Here is a 19476-nt window from a genome sequence, read left to right on the forward strand (position 1 = left end):
TCAATGTTAGTGTGTTCATTATTCTTATATACTAGACCCCGTCCTGGAGATCCCTTTAGATAACAAAGAATCTGCTCCAGAGTCGCCCAATGCCTGACTGTTGGGGAACACATAAACTGACTCACAATGCTGACAGAGTATGCGATATCGGGACGTGTTACTGTAAGATAGTTCAGTTTCCCAACCAATCTCCTATATTTCTCTGGATCTTCGAATAACTCACCGTCTTCTTTCACGAGTTGTGTGTTAGGAACCATTGGCATGCTGCATGGTTTAGATCCCAACTTTCCAGTTTCAGCTAACAAGTCAAGAGTATATTTCCTTTGGGACAAGAAGATGCCTTTCTTGCTCCGTGTAACTTCAACTCCCAAAAAATACTTTAGTTGCCCTAAATCTTTCGTCTAAAATTGAGTGTGAAGGAAAGACTTTAGAGTTGAAATTCCTGTAATATCACTTCCAGTAATAACGATGTCATCAACATATACTACCAATAAAAGAATACCATCATCAGACTTTTTATAAAACACCGTATGATCGCAATTGCTTTTCTTCATCCCATATTCTAGAACAGCCTCACTAAATCTGCCAAACCAAGCACGGGGACTCTGTTTCAGCCCATAAAGAGATTTTCGAAGACGACATACCTTTCCACATTCCCCCTGAGCAACAAACCCAGGTTGTTGTTCCATATATACTTCTTCCTGAAAATCTCCATGTAGAAAAGCATTCTTTATATCAAGCTGATGCAGAGGCCAATCATAAGTAGCTGTCATGGAAATGAATAATCGAACAGAAGCTAACTTGGCGACCGGGGAAAAAGTATCCAAATAGTCGACTCCATAGGTCTGTGCATACCCTTTTGCAACAAGGCGTGCCTTAAGGCGAGCTACTGTCCCATCGGAGTTAAACTTAACAGCAAATACCCACTTGCACCCAATAGCCTTTTTGTTAGTGGGCAGATCGGCCAACTCCCAAGTACCATTCTCATCTAAAGCTATCATCTCTTCTATCATTGCATCATGCCAACCTGGGTGGGACAATGCTTCACGAACAGCTTTAGGTATCCTAGCAGAATCTAATGATGCAACAAACGAGCTAGAAGAAGTAGAAAAATGGTCATAAGACACAAAGGAAGAAATATGATAAGTACATTGTCGTGTACCTTTGCGAATGGCAATAGGAAGATCCAAACTAGGATCTGAAACACAGGATGTTGGATCTACCGACGAAGCAGAAATAGGTAAAGGATCGGGTTCTGAGGTTTGTTGTCGCCTGGTATACACACGAAGAACAGGTGGCTGCTCGGATGGTCGATCGAGGAAAACGGGTGACTGAGGAAGAGGTGTTGGAGAACTAACTGGATGTGTGACAGTGTAGACCAAAGTATCATCTTCTTCCTCAGGACTGTTATAAACATATGAAGAAAAGAACGGATAATTTTCATTGAATGTGACATCGGCAGACACTAAGTACCTTCTGAGATCTGGAGAATAACACCGATAACTTTTCTGAAGACATGAGTACCCTAAGAACACACACTTAAGGGCCTTTGGATCTAATTTAGTTACATGTGGACGAACATCACGAACAAAACAAGTGCAACCAAATATTTTGGGTTCAATAGGAAATAATGGCTTAGAGGAAAAAAGAATGTTGTAAGGAATATTACCATGAAGTACAGAAGATGGCATACGATTTATTAAAAAATAAGCTGTAGAGATGGCATCAGCCCAAAAATATTTTGGCACTTTCATTTGAAAGAGGAGTGCTCGGCCTACTTCAAGAAGATGTCTATTTTTTCATTCCGCAACCCCATTTTGAGAAGGGGTGTCAACATAAGAAGATTGATGTAGAATATGATTTGTAGCCATATAATCTTTAAACAAATTCGAAAAATATTCTTTTGCATTGTCACTCCTTAAATTACGAACGGAAACATTAAAATGAGTTTTTATTTCAGCACAAAAAGCACAAAAAATTGAAAACAACTCCGAACGATTTTTCATTAAATATAACCAAGTAACACGAGAATGATCATCCACAAAGGTAACAAAATATCTAAAACCAGTTTTAGAGATAATAGGACATGGACCCCAAACATCGGTGTGAACTAACTCAAAAGGTAAGTCGACCCATTTATTGACTCTAGAAACTTTAGGAACTGACATGACTCACAATCTAAAGAGGAAATACTTTGAAACTGAGGATATAACTTCTTCAAACTAGACAAGGATGGATGACCCAATCGACAGTGTACATCAAAGGGAGACAACACAGTTGAACAAGAAATGGATTTCGGCACCTGTGATTCAAGAACATAGAGACCCCCAGACTCAGAACCTTTACCAATAATCTGCTTCGTCGTAAGATCCTGAAAAAGACAATAATTGGGAAAAAATGAGACACGACAATTTAGAGTACGAGTAAGTTTACTGACAGATATTAGATTGAAAGAAAAATCAGGCAAATTTAAGACGGAACTAAGGGAAAGAGAAGATGTTGGGTTAACAGTGCCAGACCCTAAAACATATGAGGTAGACCCATCGGCTAAAGTAACTGTGGAACATTGGGTATGTGAATGAAAAGTGGAAAAAAGTTTAGAGTTACCTGTCATATGATCTGTGGCACCAGAATCAATGACCCATTTGGATGACGAAGAGAGGAGACACTTAGTGGTTTTACCTGACTCGGGGATAGTATTGATAGGAGGAGATGATGACTGAGATGGTGAAATAGTCTCGGAAGTGGCGATGTTGGCATACTGAGATCTTTTGTTCTTATTCTGAAGCTTCACACAATAACGTATGGTATGACCGAGCTCATGACAATAAAAACATTCAACTTCCCCTTGCTTTAGGTCTCGACTATCGCTACTCCGATTGCGATTACTATGACTCCTATTCTTTTGGACGCGGCTAAGCAGAGCACCACTATCGATCGTGGCTGTCGGACCTGGATGAGACTTTTCAGTACGCAACACTCTTGTAAAGGCCTCTTTCAAGGAAGAGATAGCAGTCCCAGATAAAATCTGCGATTTGGCCCCTTCAAATTCGGGAGAAAGACCAGAAAGGAAACTCATGACCGCTAGTTGTTCACGCTGAGCCTGTTGTACCTTCACATCTGGACTAAACGGCAATATAACATTAAGCTCATCATACACCTTCTTAAACTCTGAGAAGTAAGTGGTGAGAGAGCGATCTTGCATGGATGGATGGTAAAATGCCTGGCACACATCATACATGCGAGACAAGTTTCCTTTGCCAGAGTACAAAAAAATCTAAATAATCCATTAGATCCTTCACATAATCACAATAAGAAACTAGATCATTTACCTCACTGTGCATCGAATTCTTGATTTGGAGAAACGATTTTGCATCCTCCTTTAACCAGACTGATTTAGTCTCATCCTTGGGTGGATCATCAACCAAGTGGTTCTCTTTGTCGATGCTCCGCAAATAGAGACGGATCGTCTTACTCCAATCCATGTAATTGGAACCCATGAACTTATTCTCCGTAATTTTGGACATAACCGGAATGACATCAACGGTAGGTTTCGTTTCAGTCATCTTGCACCCGAATAATAGCAGAATCAAATAGTCAAGAACAGTGCAGTGAAATTTGAACAGTGCAGTGAACAGTGAACAATGATATTTGAACAGTACAGTGAATAGTGAATAGTAATATTTGAACAGTGAACAGTGCAGTGAACAGTGAACAGTACAGTGAACAGTGTCGGAACAGTGATCTTGGAAAATGAAAGATGTCAGGAAAAAAATTCTGACAGTACCACTTTGGTCGGAATAGTGAGTAGAAAAATCTGTAAAGAAGCGGCCGGGGCAAAAAATGGTCGGAAATAGTGAAATAGAATCAAAGCAGCGAAAGACTGTTCTGAACAAAAATAATTCGAACGGGGAAAAAAAAATTCCCAACAACAAACTCCTTAACAATTATTTTAATCTATTTCCTATTGTTAGAAACCAAAGAAGTTCTATATTTCATATCTAGAAGAGAAGATTACAAGGCCTATTTATAATACTAATTCACCTAATCTATTAGTTGTCATACACCTAATTACACCTACTATACAACTCATATACATGTGCTAGCTATGATGTAGTACATGTGTATACATGTGCTACACAACTTGTATTACACCTACTATACAACTCATATACATGTGCTAGCTATGATGTAGTACATGTGTATACATGTGCTAGACAACTTGTATGTCAACACATATAAATATTTAATGTAATTAATTTATAAATGTTTCTTAAACTTTTTCACAATTTTATCTTTTAATGTATTATTTCAAGCTTGGACTTAACATTCTTGATTGGTCCAATAAGTTTTTTAGCTCATAAATGTAGCAACTCAAATAAAGTTCAAATTAATACTAATGCCAACAAAATAAATTTAATTCAACACTAAAAATGACAATAGTGTTGGATATCTATTTTTAGTTTTGCATTGGTTTATAATGAAAATGAATAACTTAGTTTATCTTTTTCTTTAGTGCTTAGTTATATAATTAATAGTACTTATTAGATGTACTTATTTTAGCATGACTTATATGGTACTTTTAGATTGTGTTCATTTTTATTGTGGCTTATTAATTAGAAATATTTGTTATATGCGATTTTATTATCGTTATTATCTATGACTCATCTCATATTATTCTGTTATTTTCTTGATAAATACATTATATAGTTGTATCCTACTAGGACTAAAGAAATATTTGGAGCACAAGTTACATATTTTGTGCTATGAAGACTTTATTGGAAAAAAACCCGAAAACCCGAAAAAACCTGAGAAAAAACAAGATTGGAAAACTCAACTTTGTTGGTTTGATTTTGTTTACAGATTTAAAAATCCGACATCATTGATTTAGTTTGGTAATTAAAAAATCCGAACCAACCCGACCTATTTACACCCCTACCTGTAGTGTATCTGGATGAAGCCCAGCTCGTAAATCCCATTCATTTTACCGTCTGGCCATCTGCAAGTAACAGCAAAAGTAAATCTATGACTAGGGCATATGATTTTAACATAGTTCTCAGGAATCAAAAGTTTAGCGCTAAGGGCAGCAAAGGTAATCTAAAGTCCAGGTCTTAGGCAGATGGAAAGAAATCACCTAGAATTTTCTCACTCCGCTGGGATTTGAGTTAGAGACCTCATGGTTCTCCTCCCACTTCATTGACTTATAGGCACACCCTTGGTTGTTGTAACACTCCTCAAATCTATAAAAATTTTAAGACACGCTAAATATAGAATATAATTTTTATAATCTTAAATTATACTTTTAATACGGATTTAAACCCTTGTGATTGATTGTTGAGTTACTTCTCTATGTATAAATAATTGGATATATAATTAGGAAAAATATTAATAATTTTAATATTATTAATTATTAAAAGTAGATATTACTAAACACTAGTTAAGTAAAAAAAAAGGGCAAATAAGAAAAGAGAGCACGTGAAAGGCCTTAGCCCATAAGGGTTGTGGAAGGCAAAAGGATTTAAAAAAAAGGGTTTACACAAAGAAACAGAACAAGTGTCTCTTCATGCACGAAATACAGAATCGTGAAATAGAGCCTTGCTGCTCAGTACTCACGCAGCAACAAGAAGTTCTAGGTTTCTTTACAAATCACTAACTCTTGAACTCAGGTTGTAAGCACGTGATTTTTGCCCTATGAAAGAATTACTCCCAAAAAATTCAAAATAAAACGATTTTCCTTGTATAATTCAAAATGCATATTTCTATTAATTTAAACAAATAAACATGCACAGACAAAAATACAAATAATTATACAAAAATACCACAAAAATTCAAAAATTGCACACCAAGAAAAATCGTTTTATTTTAAATTTTTTGGAAGTAATTCTTTCATAGGGCAAAAATCACGTGCTTACAACCTGAGTTCAAGAGTTAGTGATTTGTAAAGAAACCTAGAACTTCTTGTTGCTGCGTGAGTACTGAGCAGCAAGGCTCTATTTCACGATTCTGTATTTCGTGCATGAAGAGACACTTGTTCTGTTTCTTTGTGTAAACCCTTTTTTTAAATCCTTTTGCCTTCCACAGCCCTTATGGGCTAAGGCCTTTCACGTGCTCTCTTTTCTTATTTGCCCTTTTTTTTTACTTAACTAGTGTTTAGTAATATCTACTTTTAATAATTAATAATATTAAAATTATTAATATTTTTCCTAATTGTATATTCAATTATTTATACATAGAGAAGTAACTCAACAATCAATCACAAGGGTGTCCCAAGTCACCAATTTTAATCCCGAATCGAGGAAAAGAATGACTCTGTATTACAGTCCGCGAACCAGAAATCCGGATAAGGAATTCTGTTAACCAGGGAGAAGGTGTTAGGCATTCCCGAGTTCCGTGGTTCTAGCACGGTCGCTCAACTATCATATTCGGCTTGTTTATCTGATTTTATACAATTATGAGCTCATGTGCAAATTTTAAAAAAAAAAACTTGGCAATCTAATTTTAATCCTAGACCATTTACATGCTGAAATTAACCAATAGTATTTAGCTAAACAATATTCCTACAAGTTCCGAAACGGTCTATTCGTTTAATGAACTAAGTGTTGAATATTTAAGAATAGTCTAAATCAGTTACATGCTTTTGAGACATGATAATCATCCAACAATAATGAATTAATTAGACAGAGTTACTACACCATTTATTTATTTATTAGGCAATACCTAGATAGTTCGTCTGCTAAGATAGCTTCAGATGTTCCACTATATATATTAAGCAGCTACATGATTTTGATTAGAGTAAGCTAGATAATTTATATATACAAATAAAATTCAGAATATAATAAAAATAAATTCAGAACTTCAACTTTTCATTTTGTATTCATGCTTCATGTTTCAGTTTACAATAATCAACGTGTCAGTTGTGTACCTGATATTGGAAGCAAAAGAAAAGTGAGATCAGCAGAAATTCAGTAGCATACAACAACAGCAACACCCAGCAACGAGAAACCAGTGACAGATTTTAAAATCAAGATAAAAATCCAGAAACACCGACAACAATCAACGGACAGAAGCCAAGGGAATCTTTTCAGATTTGAAAGACTAATTAATGTTCAACCCTTAATTTCTGAATTCGTATATCAGAATATTTAAATTGTATATCAGGTGTATATTACTCTCTCTTTTAATTTCCAGAATGCTTTTATTTGTATTTTTTGGAAGTCTTAATATTTTCGGAATTTTTCTCTCTCTTAAATATTCAGTTCCCTTTTTTTCTCTCTCTATCTTCTTTTTTTTGTCTTTTTTCTTCTCCCCTAAAATTTGATCAAGTCTCTCTATTTATCTTCCATCTCAAACCCTTTAATCAATTAATCAAATAATAAAACAACCACTTTCTCTTACCAAACTCACTACTACATAAAAAATACAATTATTATTTATTTAAACAACTTTTCTTGAGCCACGCAATCCCACTATGTCTTGTTCCCCATTTTTGATTAAACAAGTACATTATTCCCCACCATTATGTCTTGTCCCCCATTACTGATTATTTTAATATTATTTTAATTTTAATGGACAGAGCACTCAAAATAAATAATTGTTCAGAATTTTAATTCCAAAAATACCCCTCTGACCTTACTGAAATTACCATTTTGACCCTGAAAACACTGTAATTTACCAATCTACCCCGTCAGCTATAACAAGTTCAACTAATCAATTCTAACCAAAATATAGCAGCTATAACCAATTCCTAATCAGATTTTATGAACAAACTCAAACTATATGATGAACAACAAAGAAACAACTGGAATTATTTTGATTGAACAATCTTTAAACAACAAATCTACTTTCAGATTCAACAACAATAACAAATAAGTATATTCAAATCATGAGCTCAAATTCAAATTAAACTTTAAACAAAATAAATAAACAGATTCGAACTCTAAACTCAAATAATCAATTGATCTTCAAATTAAATCCAACAAAATACAACAAAGATACATGATTCAATCTAAATCAAAAAATTAAAAACCAAAACATAAACTCACCTTAAATCACTGAATTAAAAACGAACTTCAAACAAAATGAACACGAATTAAATCTACAACAAACATGACGAACACGAATTTGAATTCGTCATGTTGAACACGAATTTGAATTCGTCATGTTTGTTGTAGATTTAATTCGTGTTCATTTTGTTTGAAGTTCGTTTTTTAATTCAGTGATTTAATGTGAGTTTATGTTTTGGTTTTTAATTTTTTGATTTAGATTGAATCATGTATCTTTGTTGTATTTTGTTGGATTTAATTTGAAGATCAATTGATTATTTGAGTTTAGAGTTCGAATCTGTTTATTTATTTTGTTTAAAGTTTAATTTGAATTTGAGCTCATGATTTGAATATACTTATTTGTTATTGTTGTTGAATCTGAAAGTAGATTTGTTGTTTAAAGATTGTTCAATCAAAATAATTCCAGTTGTTTCTTTGTTGTTCATCATATAGTTTGAGTTTGTTCATAAAATTTGATTAGGAATTGGTTATAGCTGCTATATTTTGGTTAGAATTGATTAGTTGAACTTGTTATAGCTGACGGGGTAGATTGGTAAATTACAGTGTTTTCAGGGTCAAAATGGTAATTTCAGTAAGGTCAGAGGGGTATTTTTGGAATTAAAATTCTGAAAAATTATTTATTTTGAGTGCTCTGTCCATTAAGATTAAAATAATATTAAAATAATCAATAATAGGGGACAAGACATAATGGTGGGGAATAATGTACTTGTTTAATAAAAAATGGGAAACAAGACATAGTGGGATTGCGGTGCTCAAGAAAAGTTGTTTAAATAAATAATAATTATATTTTTTATGTAGTAGTGGGTTTCGTAAGAGAAAGTGATTGTTTTATTATTTGATTAATTGATTAAAGGGTTTGGGTGGAAGATAAATAGATAGACTTGATCAGATTTTAGGGGAGAAGAAAAAAGACAAAAAAAAGAAGATAGAGAGAGAAAAAAAAGGGAGCTGAATATTTAAGAGAGAGAAAAATTCCGAAAATATTAAGACTTCCAAAAAATACAAATAAAAGCATTCTGGAAATTAAAAGAGAGAGTAATATACACCTGATATACAATTTAAATATTCTGATATACGGATTCAGAAATTAAGGGTTAAACATTAATTAGTCTTTCAAATCTGAAAAGATTCCCTTGGCTTCTGTCCGTTGATTGTTGTCGGTGTTTCTGGATTTTTATCTTGATTTTAAAATCTGTCACTGGTTTCTCGTTGCTGATTGTTACTGGTTGCTGGGTGTTGCTGTTGTTGTATGCTACTGAATTTCTGCTGATCTCACTTTTCTTTTGCTTCCAATATCAGGTACACAACTGACACGTTGATTATTGTAAACTGAAACATGAAGCATGAATACGAAATGAAAAGTTGAAGTTCTGAATTTATTTTGATTATATTCTGAATTTTATTTGTATATAAAAATTATCTAGCTTACTCTAATCAAAATCATATAGTTGCTTAATATATATAGTGGAACATCTGACGATATCTTAGCAGACGAACTATCTAGGTATTGCCCAATAAATAAATAAATGGTGTAGTAACTCTGTCTAATTAATTCATTATTGTTGGATGATTATCATGTCTCAAAAGCATGTTAACTGATTTAGACTATTCTTAAATATTCAACACTTAGTTCATTAAACGAATAGACCGTTTCGGAACTTGTAGGAATATTGTTTAGCTAAATACTATTGGTTAATTTCAGCATGTAAATGGTCTAGGATTAAAATTAGATTGCCAAGTTTTTTTTTAATTTGACAAACTGTGAACATACCTAGTATAATGTAATTAGGTAGTAACATGTGAATAAGATGGCCCAGGTTTAGTTTATGTCATACACGTTGAGCCTGGGCCCGCATTGGCAACGGACTGCCTTGCTTGCATCATTTTCAGACTTTATGAATCATATTCGAAACCCAACTATATTAACTCAAGTATGTAAATAAATTAAGACCTTTTCTCTTTCATTTTGTAGAGACAAATTTAATAGAAAAAATGTAGGCATTTTAGGATTGTCCTTAAAAAATAAGAATGAGATGAGCCTCGTCGAATAAAAAATACAAAATTGCGGGGCCCTCGGTAAATATTTGTTTTAAAATTGCTTAGACTTCGGGATGGACCGTTTAGCAAAATTTCACGGCCTTACCCAGAAATAATAATAATACACTAATCGCTTTAGGCACGTATTTTAATAATCTTACCTTCTTAAATTCGGGTGTGCATTTCATGCGACCCAAATCCAAATCCAAGGCGGATGAACCCAAAATATCCTATTCGAGGGCGGATGAACCCAAAATATCCTATTCGAGGGCGGATGAACCCAAAATATCCTGTTCGAGGGCGGATGAACCCAAAATATCCTGTTCGAGGGCGGATGAACCCAAAATATCCTGTTCGAGGGCGGATGAACCCAAAATATCCTGTTCGAGGGCGGATGAACCCAAAATATCCTATTCGAGGGCGGATGAACCCAAAATATCCTATTCGAGGGCGGATGAACCCAAAATATCCTATTCGAGGGCGGATGAACCCAAAATATCCTATTCGAGGGCGGATGAACCCAAAATATCCTATTCGAGGGCGGATGAACCCAAAATATCCTATTCGAGGGCGGATGAACCCAAAATATCCTATTCGAGGGCGGATGAACCCAAAATATCTTATTCGAGGGCGGATGAACCCAAAATATCCTATTCGAGGGCGGATGAACCCAAAATATCCTATTCGAGGGGATTAGTTGAACTTGTTATAGCTGACGGGGTATATTGGTAAATTATAGTGTTTTCAGGGTCAAAATGGTAATTTCAGTAAGGTTAGAGGGGTATTTTTGAAATTAAAGTTCTGAACAATTATTTATTTTGAGTGCTATGTCCATTAAGATTAAAATAATATTAAAATAATCAATAATGGGGGACAAGACATAATGGTGGGGAATAATGTACTTGTTTAATAAAAAATGGGAAACAAGACATAGTGGAATTGCGGTGCTCAAGAAAAGTTGTTTAAATAAATAATAATTGTATTTTTTATGTAGTAGTGGGTTTCGTAAGAGAAAGTGATTGTTTTATTATTTGATTAACTGATTAAAGGGTTTGGGATGGAAGATAAATAGAGAGACTTGATCAGATTTTAGGGGAGAAGAAAAAAAACAAAAAAAGAAGATAGAGAGTGAAAAAAAGGGAGCTAAATATTTAAGAGAGAGAAAAATTCCGAAAATATTAAGACTTCCAAAAAATACAAATAAAAGTATTCTGGAAATTAAAAGAGAGAGTAATATACACCTGATATACAATTTAAATATTCTGATATACGGATTCAGAAATTAAGGGTTGAACATTAATTAGTCTTTCAAATCTGAAAAGATTCCCTTGGCTTCTGTCCGTTGATTGTTGTCGGTGTTTCTGGATTTTTATCTTGATTTTAAAATCTGTCACTGGTTTCTCGTTGCTGGTTGTTACTGGTTGCTGGGTGTTGTTGTTGTTGTATGCTACTGAATTTCTGCTGATCTCACTTTTCTTTTGCTTCCAATATCAGGTACACAACTGACATGTTGATTATTGTAAACTGAAACATGAAGCATGAATACGAAATGAAAAGTTGAAGTTCTGAATTTATTTTGATTATATTCTGAATTTTATTTGTATATATAAATTATCTAGCTTACTCTAATCAAAATCATATAGCTGCTTAATATATATAGTGGAACATCTGACGATATCTTAGCAGACGAACTATCTAGGTATTGCCTAATAAATAAATAAATGGTGTAGTAACTCTGTCTAATTAATTCATTATTGTTGGATGATTATCATGTCTCAAAAGCATGTTAACTGATTTAGACTATTCTTAAATATTCAACACTTAGTTCAACACTTAGTTTAACTCAAGTATGTAAATAAATTAAGACCTTTTCTCTTTCATTTTGTAGAGACAAATTTAATAGAAAAAATATAGGCATTTTAGGATTGTCCTTAAAAAATAAGAATGAGATGAGCCTCGCCGAATAAAAAATACAAAATTGCGGGGCCCTCGGTAAATATTTATTTTAAAATTGCTTAGACTTCGGGATGGACCGTTTAGCAAAATTTCACGGCCTTACCCAGAAATAATAATAATACGCTAATCGCTTTAGGCACGCATTTTAATAATCTTACCTTCTTAAATTCGGGTGTGCATTTAATGCGACCCAAATCCAAATCCCATAACATTGAATAAAAATATGTTCCGGAGTGCGGGTGCATTTCATGCGACGCAATCCAAAGACATGTTTTTAAACGATGTTCACATTCTTTTAAAATATAATAATAAAAGCGGTAAAGAGTTAAAATTTGCACATGAGCTCTAAATTGTATAAAATCAGATAAACAAGCCGAATATGACAGTTGAGCGACCGTGCTAGAACCACGGAACTCGGGAATGCCTAACACCTTCTCCCGGGTTAACAAAATTCCTTATCCGGATTTCTGGTTCGCGGACTGTAATACAGAGTCATTCTTTTCCTCGATTCGGGATTAAAATTGGTGACTTGGGACACCCTAAATCTCCCAAGTGGCGACTCAGAAATAAATAAACAAATCCCTTTTCGATTGTCCTTTAATTGGAAAAAACTCCTTCACCCCTCGCAGGGACGAAAAAAGGAGGTGTGACACAGGTATATAAAATTCCCTATTGTCAATTATTCTATAATGGTAGTAGGTAAGAATTGAATAGCTAATTTTTTCTCTGTATCAACAGTAAATCCCAGGTTTAGGTGTGAAACTTTGAAATTAATTAAAATGCACTGGTTGTTGTAGAATCAATTATTTGACAGGTATAAATTGGACCGGGGTCTACGTATTGGCTCAAGAAGTATTGAGGTGAGTTGATACAACCCTTTACTAAAGTGGTTTAACTGACAAAAGCACGCATACAAGATGTATGATGAATTGCTTAAAAGAGTTTATATTTACTTAATTGGAACGAGGAGTACCTATTAACTTAGAATTATTCTAGCAAAAGTTTCGATGATTTATTATGATATATATGCATAAATTTTCATATTTTTGTGTTATCATTATATGCTATTTTCATGTTGAAAATTTATGAAGAAGCAAGAATCTTTAGAAATACTTTTAGATGTTTATTTCATTCTTATTCCATGCTTTACATTTAAGGATACCAGCATGAGCATGTACATGATGCTCCAAAAAGAAAAGATTTAGACTTGAAAAGTAAGAAGAAGTTTTAGAAAAAAAAAAGATTTTTGGGAGTATCCTTTATTCTGAGAAGGGGTCATCGCCCAGGCCGAGGGTCCTGACCAAGGCATTAACTTCCTGAAACTACTTGTGCCAAAGTAGGGAGCACACGAGCCGAGGATCTCGTTGTTGAGAATTTACTTAGCCATGCTAAGGCATGATACATGAGCGTTGAGAACCATGAAGCGAGTGGCACTTCGTGGATTGGGCCTATTCGATCGGGTTGGGATCGAACCTGTGCCAATCACACGGTGACTGAGACAGAATTAAGTCAGGATAGTTGGAACTCCCAAAGTATAAAGCGAAGTATTTTTTTTAAGAAAGAAAAAGAAAAGAATTTCTTTTAGAATATTCATAAACTGCTATTATGCAATTATTTTAGAATTGTTCTTATAAGCTTTATATTTTACATACATTTAGAACCTTTACCCGTAATGTACATGTTATTAAAGTTTTGCCCCTTGTTGTTGAGACTCACTGAGTACAATGGATGGTACTGACATTCTCTTTTAGGAACCTACGTTGGTCTACAGTACAACGTAGGAACCGGATTTGCAGGCGAGCAGGCTACGAGTTAGGATTTCCTTCTCTCCTATGCTATTGGTGAGCTCCGCTTTTGTTCGTGGAGTATTCCTTAGAGTCATTTTTATTTAGTTATTTCTTTGTTTACTTAGAGAATTGGCCAGGAAATCTCATGTCCTGAGCAGTGCATCAGTTTATTAGTAGAGGTTTCATAGACATAGTTGTTGGGTTAAGATTCAGATGTGTTTTTTATAATAACTTAGCAGTAATTCAGTAGTACTACGAATAAAATTTTGGAGTTGATTTATTTAAATATTTAAATTAATCAAAAGTATTTGGTTAGAGTATTGCCTTGTTGCATATAAAGTTTGGAGTTATAATAGATTTGATAAGTATAGAGGGTTCGCTCGGTCATGTTTAGTGATCGAGTGCCGGTCGCGGCTTGTTCAGAAAATGGGTCGTGACAGTTGCTTTGCAAGATTATGTTCTTTCAGCAGTCATTCTTAAGCAAGGTGCACAGTTGCAGCGATTAGTTCTTTTGTGCACCATACTTATATCTGGGAGGTTGCATGACATATTAGGAAAATTTCCTTTCTTTGAATCTTAGATCGTGCGTTAAAGCCTAAAGTGAGAATTTAGTTCCCACTTCTGCTAATCTCTTGAATGATTGGTATACTCGATGTGATTACAGAGTGCAAGGTTCAATACACAAGTAATAACATCAGTTGCTTGAGGTATAATTAAGTTAAGGAGATGTCCACTAAACCTCGAAATGAGAATTACATGAAAGACATGCGACCAAGAAGGAGGTTATTGTAACCCTTATATTTTCAGTTAAATGATAAGGACAAGTTGTAGAGGAATATGAGTTGACGACATCATCGAATATTGAAATTAAGAATTGTACCAGGACTCGGGAGGAGTTGATAATAGTGAAAGTAATGTGGAAATACTCGGAAAAAAAAAACAAACATATCCCCAAGTTAAAGTTCTAGTTAAGTGTTATTTGTAATGCCAGGGGGCGCGACAGATGGTACCATGGAATGGATCAAACAAGATAGACTAGTAAATGAAAAGATTAAGAGCCAACAAAGAATGTTCGCATCTCAAGTTTCTACTTTGGAACCTCGAGAATGAATAAGGTTCAATTGGTCAAGGATATTCAAAATAGACAATGTGCAATGAGCACCTTACGACTTATAGAAATAAGTTATGATAGGAACAGTAATAGACACGATTATGAATATGATCAGTTGTGAGGAGGAAAAAGAAGCATACCAAATGGTGCAATCTTAAGATTTAGGCGGGATTGAACAGACTTGATCAGTCCACTAAGTCGTAATCACAACCACTAGAATTTTTATACTATTAGATCGGGTCACTCATGTCCAAACTAGAATCAATCTATAGTCCACTATATGATGCAAAGGCGACGACTTGCATAATACTACAGTCTGTCAGCGACATGATAAAGTAAGGCCCTCGAGGTGAGATCGTAGAAAACTGTCTTCTTAGTCCACTACAATGATGTATGAAAAAACATGGTTTTCCAGGCTTATGGGCTCCATGTATAATTAGAAAAGTAGTATTTTTAAAGGCCCACAGTCATAAGATATGTATTAGATAAGCTCTTCCCAGCTCATGCCTCATGTTTGAAAAATGTCCAAGATGTAATGAACTTCAGGACATGTGAATAGGGTATAAATGGCAAGAGTCCAACATACAAATAATTTGACTTCGAGATGAATATCTTCAAATGCTCAGTAAGTATATATCATATGAGAAAGTGTGCATTAAATGAAAGATAGTTTATTCCACATATATTTATAGATTCGTGTGGAGATATGCATGTTTTCCGAATAAGCCTCATTCGCTCATGCCTATTCAAGCATGAATTCAAGAGGATAAGCATTGGAGAGCCATGACAAATAGATCGATAAGAAGAGAATGGAACAAGTGAATATCTGTCTATTGTAAGAAGATTAGTAATTGATGCATAGTAATATGACTAGCACCTGGGAGTTGTCTTGTTGTTTAGACGATGGATATTGAGTTCGTACGACGGTAAAAATTGGATTTTTTACTTACAGGCTACAATGTTGAGGGAATACGTTACGCGATGACTTAGTGGAAAGATGAAGTTGAAATGCGTGTTTATAACTGAATACCCAACAACCCTCGAAAGAGATTTGAATGCTTATACATGTGGGTATCATGATCTTATTGGACCTTAGTACTCAGGTGGTTAAATGTCATAATCTGACAGGTTAAGTGGGATTTAAGGGTGAAAACCAAGATAAGCTTGGATGTATATATGGCAGCTACAGAAATAATAAAAAGTTATTTGAAGGGACTAATTAAATGTAGCGAGCCAATAATGAATAAATTGAGTATGTAATAAATTGACGGTGTAGAACCAAGTCTCGAGTGTCAAATGTGACTCTTATAACATCTCTGATGACTTCAAAAGAAAAAAAAGGGACAAACGTTGTGCGATGAATCAAACTGAGTTCCTCTAGAAATGACCCGATCTCTGTTTCCAGTTTAAGTTTTATATAAAGGTTTGCTGCTGCGATTAGTTACAGTTTCCAATAGGTGCTTAAGAAATTGATATGTTATGGATACCTTTTAATTCTTTGTATTCTATATTTCATAGTCATATCACTATGAACTATAATTACACACAATTCAATACAAGATCAATTGCTAAAAACAGGCAATAATTATTTGGCCTCATTACCATCGAATGGATTTGTACCTACTATTGTCTTCCTCACATAGTTAAGGTGATAAAAATGTGAGAGGGAGGTTGAGATCTAAATAGCCGAGGGTCGTTTCTTCCCTGGTGAGATATGAGAGGTGATATCTCCACTTCTTTATGAGACAATGTTGTACGGTTACCTTGGTATCAGAATAAAAAGTTAGTATAAAGTGGTTGAGTGATGAGGTAGAAAGAAGTAGAGGAATTATCTTTCTTGCACGTATTAGTGGAGTGTAAAAGAATATTAAAAGACAAGCAATTTTGCTTGAGATGAGTATTTCCTACTAACTCTTTAATACAAGCAACTTCCGAGGACTTAAAAGGAACTCTAAAGCTTAGTTGGATTCATACCCTCGCATTAACTTGTTAATTCATAGCAAAGGTAATTACAGAAAGTTAGAGCAGCCTCAATTTTTTAGTTTAACCAAGTTTATGGAGATCAAAAACTAAAAAAAAATGGTAATCTTGTAGGAGAAGATTTGTTAATCTAAGATAAGTTTCGTTTTCTGAAGCTGACTATTCTATTCATTGATTAAGACATATACAATGATTTTACCCATTTAACAAAAAAAAAAAGCCAAGTTTATTGAATGATGGATTAAAGCGCGCAATTCAAAATTATCAACAGTCTCATACAAATAAAAAGGCATCAAAAACATGATTCTAGAGCAAGAAACCTTGGGGTTTTGAAATTATCTCCAGGAAAGGGTGTCGGGAAACTTAGGAATAAAGGAAAATCTAGCTTGAGCGAGGTTTATTGGGTCATATGAAATTATTAGAGATATTAGGAAGTAGTATAACTTGCTTGCTCTAAGAGTTGCCTTTCGTACATCCAGTCTTCTATATCTCCATGTTGAGGAAGTATGTATACGACTCAAGTCATGTAATTCCTTCTCAAAATGTACGAGTTGATGAGACGCTATCCTATGAAGAGGTTCTAGTTGCTATACTTGATAGACACGTTTAGACATTACAAATCAAAAATGTTGATTCAGTAAAGGTATTATAGCAAAATCGTTCGACTAAAGGAACCTGAACAAACTATGGAGAAATACCCTTTTTTTTTCATTCCACGAGTATATAATTTATTTATTCTTCGAGTGATGGAATGTAGCTAGGTGCACATATGTTCAAAGTGGTGAGATGATGACATCTGATATTGTATAGTGGAAGTATCATGTTGATGTGTTCTTCTAGATAGAGTAGTTGGATGTGCAACTGTTGTTATTGTGTGGTTATGACAAGTTAAAAAATTGACTTAATAGCAGAAGCAGTGGAAACTCTATCGAAATTTTTAATAATTTAACTGTTGCGGTCTAAAGAGAAAAGTGAAAACGGAATAGGACTAAGATCACTCATAGACTCAACGATATCTATGACACAACATTCAAGGACGAATGTTCCTAAGCGGGAAGAATGTAAAGTCCCATAAGTTTCAAGGCTTAAAATTTGAGCACCGCTTTCCATCCATAGACCGATGGCCAGGCAGAAAGGACCATTCAGACTCTCGAATATGTGCTGCGAGCATGTGTTATAGACTTTGGAGGTAATTGGGATGATCACTTTCCACTCATAAAATTTGCTTACAATAACAACTATCAAGGCGACATTGGTATGAATCCTTATGAAACGTTGTATGGGTGAAGATGTAGGTCTCCAGTGGGTTGGTTTGAATCAGCAGAGGTGTCGTTGATCGGTCCAGAGTTTGTTTGTGAGGCCTTAGAGAAAGTTCAGTTAATCAGAGAAAGGCTGAAAACGGCTCAGAGTCGTCAGAAGTCCTATTTTGGCAAGAGGCATCGTGACTTAAAGTTCATGGTTGGTGACAAGGTATTTTTGAAAATTTCACCAATGAAAGGAGTTATGAGGTTTGGTAAGAAAGAGAAACTTAGTCCTAGATTTATCGGACCTTATGAGATTATAAATAATAAGGGGAACGTGGCTTATAAGCTAGCGTTACCCGTTGAATTGTTCTCTGTTCATCCTGTTTTTCATGTGTCTATGCTTAGAAAGTACATTCATGATGAGTCACATATAATACTTGCTGATACCATAACAATTAAAGAAGGCTTAACTTATGAAGAGGTACCTATAGAAATTCTCGATAGGCAAGTAAGAAAGTTGAGAACAAAAGATTTAGCATCGGTAAAAGTTTTGTGGAGTAATCATGATTCAAAAGAGGCTACGTGGGAGGTCAAGGAAGATATGAGAAAGAAATATCCATATTTATTTGAGGAAAAAGGTATGTGAACCTAAGTTTGGTTTGACATTTGTATTTCATTTATTAAATACAAGTTAGCAAGTGTTTCTGTCCTTCCTAGATTATACTTAGTTGTTGTAGTAATTTAGTTTATGCCGTAGTATATATAATTCATTAAAGTGATTTACTTGTTCTAAAGTTGTTGTTCTTTAGATTCATGTTAGTTATTGTGGTACCTCCTTGCCAGAGTGTGAGTAATTAATTTATGAGCTGCGTATGACGCCTATGAATGGCCTGTTATGGTATATTTGGTTGTTGATGTAGTTGTGGTATTTGTGACTGGGATAATTTTTTTGGATAGTCCAATTTACAAGGAAAACTCTGCCGAAATTTTTGAAAATTTAGGGAGTTCACCAAAATTTTGAGTCATTTGGAAGCATGAGTAGTGCTAAGAAAACTTAAGAGGTTCAATGACCTAAGAGATGATTGTTAGCTTAAGAATAAGGTCCTAGCAACATTCGAGGACGAATGTTTTTAAGGAGGAAAGATTGTAACACTCCTCAAATCTATAAAAGTTTCAAGACACGCTAAATATAGAATATAATTTTTATAATCTTAAATTATACTTCTAATACGGATTTAAACCCTTGTGATTGATTGTTGAGTTACTTCTCTATGTATAAATAATTGGATATACAATTA

At 34.4% G+C, this 19476-nt stretch overlaps 1 protein-coding gene across 1 annotated transcript; it reads right to left on the reverse strand.

The window, feature by feature from the left end:
- Nucleotides 1–2173: 2173 nt before the first annotated feature.
- On the reverse strand, nt 2174–3325 carry LOC142176477 (uncharacterized). Its single transcript, XM_075244347.1, has 2 exons — nt 2608–3325; nt 2174–2371 (listed from the first exon to the last, which is right to left on the reverse strand). Exons 1-2 carry the CDS (start codon nt 3239–3241, stop codon nt 2343–2345), a joined length of 663 nt encoding a protein of 220 aa, XP_075100448.1. The 5' UTR covers nt 3242–3325; the 3' UTR covers nt 2174–2342.
- Nucleotides 3326–19476: the final 16151 nt, after the last annotated feature.

The sequence above is a fragment of the Nicotiana tabacum genome, chromosome 22 (genome assembly GCF_000715075.1).
Source record: "Nicotiana tabacum cultivar K326 chromosome 22, ASM71507v2, whole genome shotgun sequence".
Lineage (NCBI taxonomy): Eukaryota > Viridiplantae > Streptophyta > Magnoliopsida > Solanales > Solanaceae > Nicotiana > Nicotiana tabacum.